The sequence below is a fragment of the Oncorhynchus clarkii genome, chromosome 4 (assembly GCF_045791955.1).
Source record: "Oncorhynchus clarkii lewisi isolate Uvic-CL-2024 chromosome 4, UVic_Ocla_1.0, whole genome shotgun sequence".
NCBI lineage: Eukaryota > Metazoa > Chordata > Actinopteri > Salmoniformes > Salmonidae > Oncorhynchus > Oncorhynchus clarkii.
This window is the reverse complement of record NC_092150.1, coordinates 17,945,738-17,953,780: the sequence shown is the minus strand read 5'-3', so window position 1 is coordinate 17,953,780 and position 8,043 is coordinate 17,945,738. Positions and strand designations below refer to the sequence as shown.

General features: G+C 41.7%; 1 protein-coding gene across 1 annotated transcript in view; it reads right to left on the bottom strand.

Annotated features, from left to right (window-relative positions):
• The window catches only part of LOC139407600 (protein unc-13 homolog A-like), an 86,883-nt gene that overhangs the window by 34,857 nt on the left and 43,983 nt on the right, over positions 1-8,043 (bottom strand). The window contains exons 14-15 of the mRNA XM_071151426.1: positions 4,554-4,638; positions 265-270 (exon numbers count right to left, since the gene is read on the bottom strand). Of these exons, the coding sequence (XP_071007527.1) occupies positions 265-270; positions 4,554-4,638 (91 nt within the window). The remainder of the gene's footprint in view (positions 1-264; positions 271-4,553; positions 4,639-8,043) is intronic.

Here is an 8,043-nt window from a genome sequence, read left to right as displayed (position 1 = left end):
AATAAGCACTTTTAAAACAAAGTGACAACTTTGATTTTGCTCAAAGAAAGAAGTCCATTTCTCTTGCTACTTACTTTAATATATTTTAACATATCTCATTAAGGCAACAGGTGACAAAGCAATCCAGCTGTATTCTCCCCAAGTGTATACAAGAAACCAGGGGTCATGGGTATCTGGAATGAAGTGCTTCTCTACACAAATTGCTATTCCCCTTGTCTTAACAACATTCTCTTTTCATTTGGAATCGGTCACAGTGTTACTCACCATAGCCTTTAGCATTACAGATGGAGGAAGGAAGAAGCAGGAAGAGAAACAAGTGTTAAAGGGGCCATATGTCAAACAACTCTAGCCACAGTCACAAACATGGCGACAATAGCATAGGGGTGATTTCAAAACAGATACAGAGTGATCGATCATGAGACAGAAAGATCACTATATCAGGGGAGAGTTATTCATTTTGTTGATGGAATACTGGGTGGAGGGAAAGGAGGGAGGACATTTCCATTAATTTAAATCTAGACCTATTAATCACCTATTAATCACGTAAACAACCCAAAACATTGTGCTATCTAGAACCTAAAAGAGTTATTTAGCTGTCCCCATAGGAGAACCCTTTGGAGAACCCTTTTTGGTTCCATGTATAAACCTTTTCACAGAGGGTTCTACATGGAACCTTAAAGGGTTCTACCTGGAACGCAAAAGGGTAATCTTATGGGAACAGTCGAATAACCCTTTTGGAGTGTAGGACAAAAGCTCTTAGGAACAAAGTGGAAAACTCCGTATTTCCTTAACAATGATATGCGATGTTAAAAGATATACTCTATTTAAAACCCAGAGAGTTACAGGTGTAGGATTTCTAGCTAAAATATATATTCCAAATTTAGAAAGAGCTCATTTGTATTAAAACATTCAGGTTTCAAACAATTAAGTATAACGTTTTCAAAATGCATACTGCCTCCAGCTCATTGCAAAGTGGTGTGTGGTGTGCTAATGAAGCCTTCCTGCCCTTGCTGTTTTGATGCAGTGTTCATAACAACTGGAAACTCATAAATCTCTGACTTCTGACTTCAGTGTTTTCAGGAGAACTGGGAACTGGCGATTAAACGAGCTCCGACTGGGAAAAATAGTTTTGAACGGTTTTTGAACTCGGAATTCCAACTCGGGAATTCAGGCCTCTTTCTAAAGATCAGACTTTCCGACCTGAAGATCACTGACATCATGATTTGACCTCGTATCGTAGTTGTCTTGAAAGCACCACAGGCAGCAGCTCTTGCGCTTTCTGACAGATTTTCCACTCAAGGGCTCTGTATCTGTATGCTGGTTGTGTGTGATAAATAAGATACATAATGAATATACTGTACATACATGCTAATTTAATTCCATACAATTATGCAGATGAACCTATAGACCGATAAGTACGACCAGACCACCAATGAATAGGCTAAAAAGCATTATTTCACAATGGGATTTTTTCTTCTCCTCCCAGGACAATTGGCCTGTGCCAATTTTATTCATCGGCTTTACTATTTATTTATTTTTTATCGGACAAAAGCCGGCTATTATGGCTAATGGAAACGCTGGTGTGTGTGCGTGTGCATATGTATCTGCATCTCCTTGTGTGTGTTCATTCTCATGCAAGTGTGTTGGTTGTACAGTCTGACAGTGAACTGGATTCATAGAGACAAAATACTGATGTATTTAGTCCTGTATGGTAATTATTCATTCAAGTGCGTGGTGGAGCTGAGCAGGCCTCCAGCTTGTCAGTGCTATTCAATTCAAAGCCTGGAAGTCAGTTAAATTGGCAAGGGTGGACGGCACAAGGGCTAGGTCGTCTATTTAGTGTGAGTATAATACCTTAGTTATAGCACCCGCTTTGACAACTACTCTACCGTTCAAAAGTGTGGGGTCACTTAGAAATGTCCTTGTTTTTTAAAGAAAAGCTACTTTTTTGTCCATTAAAATAACATAAAATTGATCAGAAATACAGTGTAGACATTGTTAATGTTGTAAATTACTTATTGTAGCTGGAAACGACTGATTTTTTATGGAATATCTACATAGGTGTACAGAGGCCCATTATCAGCAACCATCACTCCTGTGTTCCAATGGCACGTTGTGTTAGCTAATCCAAGTTTATCATTTTAAAGGACAAATTGAGCATTAGAAAACCCTTTTGCAATTATGTTAGCACAGCTGAAAATTGTTGTCTTGATTAAAGAAGCAATAAAACTGGCCTTCTTTAGACTAGTTGAGTATCTGGAGCATCAGCATTTGTGGGTTCGATTACAGGCTCAAAATGGCCAGAAACAAAGATCTTTCTTCTGAAACTCATCAGTCTATTCTTGTTCTGGGAAATGAAGGTTAGTCCATGTGAGAAATGTGTACTACTCCCTTCACAGAACAGCGCAAACTGTCTCTAACCAGAATAGAAAGAGGAGGGGGAGGCCCCGGTGCACAACTGAGCAAGAGGACAAGTACATTAGAGTGTCTAGTTTGAGAAACAACTGGCAGCTTCATTAAATAGTACCCGCTAAGAGGCCTTCCAGTGGTCTAAGGCCGCGACCGGGAGGTCCATGGGGCGGCACACAATTGGCCTAGCGTCGTCTGGGTTAGGGAGGGTTTGGCCGGTGGGGATATCCTTGTCTCATCGTGCACCAGCAACTCCTGTGGCGGGCCGGGCGCAGTGCGCGCTAACCAGGTCGCCAGGTGCACGGTGTTTCCTCCGACACATTGGTGCGGGTGGCTTCTGGGTTGGATGATATAAATAGTACCCGCTCCACCAGTCTCAATGTCAACAGTGAAGAGGCGACTCCGGGATGCTGGCCTTCTAGGCAGAGTTGCAAAGAAAAAGTCATATCTCAGACTGGCCATTAAAAATAAAAAATTAAGGCAAAAAACAGACAATGGACAGAGATATACCGGGGGATGTGCATGAACAGCATCTTATGGAAAATAACAGCAGACTCGTACATTTCCTCAGCAAAAACAATGTACTGAGCAAATGTTAAATTGGATTTTTACCAAATTACTGTATGTCATGCCACATATTCACCCCGCAGATTCTAATTGACAAACAAACAAACCAAAACAAAGTCTTCTCATGCTTCGTTGATTTAAAAAAGATTTTTGACTCAATTTGGATTGAGGGTCTGCTATACAAATTGATGGAAAGTGGTGTTGGCGGAAAAACATACAACATTTTAAAATCTAATCACACAAACAACAAGTGTGCCTTAAAAATGTGCTAAAAAACACACAGTTCTATCCACAGGGTGAGACAGGGATGCAGCTTAAGCCCCACCCTCTTCAACATAAAAATCAACAAATTGGCGAGTGCACTAGAACAGTCTACAGCACCCAGCCTCATCCTACTAGAATCTGAAGTCAAATATCAACTGTTTGCTGATGATCTGGTGCATCTGTTCCCAACCAAGGAGGGCCTACTGCAGCACCTAGATCTTCTGCACAGATTCTGTCTGACCTGGTCCCTGACAGTAAATCTCAGTAAGACACAAATAATGGTGTTCCAAAAAATGTCCAGTTGCCAGGACCACAAATACATATTCCATCTAGACAACGTTGACCTAGAGCACACAACAAACGATACATACCTCGGCCTAAACATCAGCGCCACAGGTAACTTCCATAAAGCTGTGAACGAGAGACAAGGCAGGAAGGGCCTTCTATGCCATCAAAATGAACATACAATTCAACATACCAATTAGGATCTGGCTAAAAATACTTGAATCAGTTATAGAACCCATTGCCCTTTGTGGTTGTGAGGTCTGGGGTCCGCTCACCATCCAAGAACTCACAAAATGGGACAAACACCAAATTGAGACTCTGCATGCAGAATTCTGCAAAATGATCCTCAGTGTTCAACGTAAAACACCAAATAATGCATGCAGAGCAGAATTAGGCCAATACCCGCTAATTATCAAAATCCAGAAAAGAGCCATTAAATTCTACAACCACCTAAAAGAAAGCGATTCCCAAACCTTCCATAACAAAGCCATCACCTACAGAGAAAGGAACCTGGAGAAGAGACCCCTAAGCAAGCTGGTCCTGGGGCTCTGTTCACAAACACAAACAGACCTCTCAGAGCTCCAGGACAGCAACACATTTAGACCCAAACAAATCATGAGAAAACAAAAGATAATTACTTGACACATTGGAAAGATTACACAGACCCACAAAGAATTTGAAAACAAATACAATTTTGATAAACTCCCATATCTATTGGGTGAAATACCACAGTGTGCCATCACAGCAGCAAGATTTGTGAGCCGTTGCCACAAGAAAAGGGCAACCAGTGAAGATCAAACACCATTGTAAATATAATCTATATTTATGTTTAATTATTGGCCCTTTTGTGAGTAATGTTTACTGTTCATTTTTGATTGTGCATTTCACTATTGTTATCTATTTAATTTGCTTTGGCAATGTAAACATATGTTTCCCATGCCAATAAAGCCCCTTGAATTTAAATTGATAAGAGAGAGAGAGAGAGAGAATATAGAGTAAAATATATTTAGTATATGGTCAGAACTTACACTGACCAGGTCCCTGACCAGAGGCATGGCTTTCCTCTTGCGGAGGTCCGGCATGCTGTCGATGCTATACAGCGCACCACCCACCCTGCATGGGGAGAAACCACACAAACACAGCACTCTTGTTATCACAACATCCTCATCCCCACAAAATCCTCATTACCACAACATCCTCATCACCATACCGTCCTCATCCCCACAAAATCCTCATTACCACAACATCCTCATCACCACAACATCCTCATCACCACAACATTCACCACCACCACTGACATACGTGACTAGACGCATGTTGCAAGTCACGACTTCACAGGAGAGCTGTTTGAACTTTAAAAAATGTTTTTTTTTAATCAAAATGCATTTTGGGCAAAAACTCCATCTCAACTAGTCTCGAACATGTGAACTTTCATGTGCCTTAATATCAAGCTTGTATGCCATCTGTAAATACAAATTAAATTGTTAAATTACGAGCCTAGTTGGTTTAGCCACAGAAAAAGTGAGCAACCTTCCCGCTAGCCATGATTGGCTGAGATAATGAATGGACTGGACATGCCGAGAGATGCGTTTGGATTGGTCTGCCATATAGCACGCGTCTGTCTATTGGAGCTGGTCTTTTCAGTATTTTCATTTCAAGTTAGTGTACTATTAGCTAGCTATCTAACGTAAGCTGGCTGGCTCGCTAACTAACGTTACGTCATGCGTTGGGATTCATTGTTTACCTAGCTAGCTATCTAGCTACATTTCACAACAAAATACTCTCATCTTAGTGTGCCAGAGCGCAGAATAACTGATTAATTTTTGAATGATCAACACCCGTTGAATATGTCCAGTGTCAGTAAATGTCAGCAACAAAGCATAATTCAATTGTTGCCAGCAGCACTGTTAGTCACCACTGCTCTGTGTAACATGAAAACTGCCTAACCAGCTCTACTAGGGGGAGTAACATGGTCAGAGTGGGGTGTTCTCTCATTATGTCTGGAAGTAGGTAGCCAATGCGTTTCGCATTCAGAGCGCACACTGGACGCTCTGGCCAATAAGTAGGGTTGTTCCGAAAGCTCTGACTGCAGTCAAGCACCCAAGCTAACTGACTTAGCCATGTTAGCTTGGGTGCTTGACTGCGGTCAGAGCTTTCGGAACAACCCTACTTATTGGCCAGAGCGTCCAGTGTGCGCTCTGAATGCGAAACGCTCTGAAATTACAAATGGACAATCTGACAGCACAGTTGCAGTCACCAACGTGCTGGAAAACATACTATAACAGCCTAGCCAGCTCTGCTAGGGTGAGTAATGTTCAGTGAGCTGTTCTCTCTCTCTTAAATGTCTGGAAGTAGCTGGCAAGTTAGTACAGAATACACAGATCAAGCCTTAAAGAGATGTGTGCAGCTAAGGCTTAAGAGGGTGTGAACAACGTTGAATGGGTGTAGACAAAGAAGGGCTCTCCAATAGTTGCACCAAAACATTGAAAGACGGTTTTCTCAAAAGTGAGTTTACAAGTTGATCAACTTTCAAAGCAGAATTACTGTCCCATTGTTTCCTCAAATGCAGTGTATGATATACCATTTTGTATCTCCAAGTCTCTACTTTTATCCAATGTAAAAAACATAATTTAAATGTTGATACATAAGACCGAATCCAGGTGGTGAGTCACACATAGACACACTGGAAATTAGAGAAATAGATCCTCTAACTTGGTCCCAGATCCGTTTCGGCTGTATAGCCATGTTTGTATGACAATGACCATAGGCAACGCAGGTATCCTAGGGGTTAGAGTGTTGTGCCAATAACCGAAAGGTTGCTGGATTGAATCCCTGAGCTGATAAGGTAAAAACCTGTTGTCCTGTCCTTGAACAAGGCAGTTAACCCATATCAATTATGCCAGCCCCCCGCACCTCTCTGACTCAGAGGGGTTGGATTAAATGCGGAAGACACATTTCAGTTGAATACATTCAGTTGTACAACTGACTAGGTATCCCTCTTTCCCTAACAGATCTGGGACCAACTTTAACTGTTTGCTCAAAATGTCATGCAGTTCTGTATTATTCCATGTTTTGAAGCTTTGTAGCTCACTAAGCTAAGGACCATGGGACTAAACACCTCTCTCTGCAAATGGATCCTGGACTTCCTGACGGGCGACTCCTAGGTGGTAAGGGTAGGCTACAAAACATCTGATATGCTGATCCTCAACACGGGGGCCCATCAGGGGTGCGAGCTTAGTCCCCTCCTTTACTCTCTGTTCACCCATGACTGCATGGCCAAACATGACTCCAACACCATCATTAAGTTTGCAGACAACACAACGGTGGTAGGCCTGATCACTGACAACAATGAGACAGCCTATAGGGAGGAGGTCAGACAACTGGCAGTATGGTGCCAGGACAACAACCTCTCCCTTAACGTGATCAAGACAAAGGAGATGATCGTGGACTACAGGAAAACGAGGGCAGAGCACGCCCCCATTCACATCGATGGGGCTGTAGTGGAGCAGGTCGAGAGCTTCAAATTCCTAGGTATCCACATCCCTAAGGAATGATCATGGTCCACCCACACCTACACAGTCGTGAAGAGGGCACAACAATGCCTATTCCCCCTCAAGAGACTGAAAGGATTTCGAATGGGTCGTCAGATCTTCAAAAAGTTCTACAGCTGCGCCATCGACGCCTGGTATGGCAACTGCTTGGCATCCGACCGCAAAGCGCTAAAGAGGGTAATGTGTATGCCCCAGTACATCACTGGACCTCTATACCAGGCGGTGTCAGAGGAAGACTCCAGCCACCCTAGTCATAGACTGTTCTCTCTGCTATCTATACATAGTCACTTTACCCCTACCTGCAGTACATGTACATATTACCTCAATTACATCGACTAACCTGTACCCTCACACATTGACTCAGTACTGGTAACCCCTGTATATAGCCTCATTATTGTTATTTTATTGTGTTACTTTCTTTTTACTTGAGTTTATTTAGTAAATATTTTCTTAACTCTTTTTTGATTGCATTGTAAGGTTTTCACGTATTCATGTATTTGGAGCATGTGACAAATACAATTTGATTTGATTAATATTGGTTTATTTGTTTATTCTGATCCCTATTAGCTTTTGCAGAAGCAGCAGCTATCCTTCCTGGGGTCCACGAAAACACACACAACATGACAAGTAACAAAACACTGATAGACAAGGGCAGTCACTCAAATGTAGAATACAACGAAATAAATAATACAACTAACACAACTATTATCAAAACAAATCAAATCACATTTTATCATATACACGTGTCTAGCAGATGTTATTGCGGGTGTAGAGAAATGCTTGTGCTTCTAACTCTGACAGTGCATTTATATCTAACAGCTTCCCAACATATACCCAAAATACACGTAAATCTAAGTAAGGAATGGATTAAGAATATATATACAGTTGAAGTAGGAAGTTTACATACACTTAGGTTGGAGTCATTAAAACTCATTTTCAACCACTCCACAAATATCTTGTTAACAAT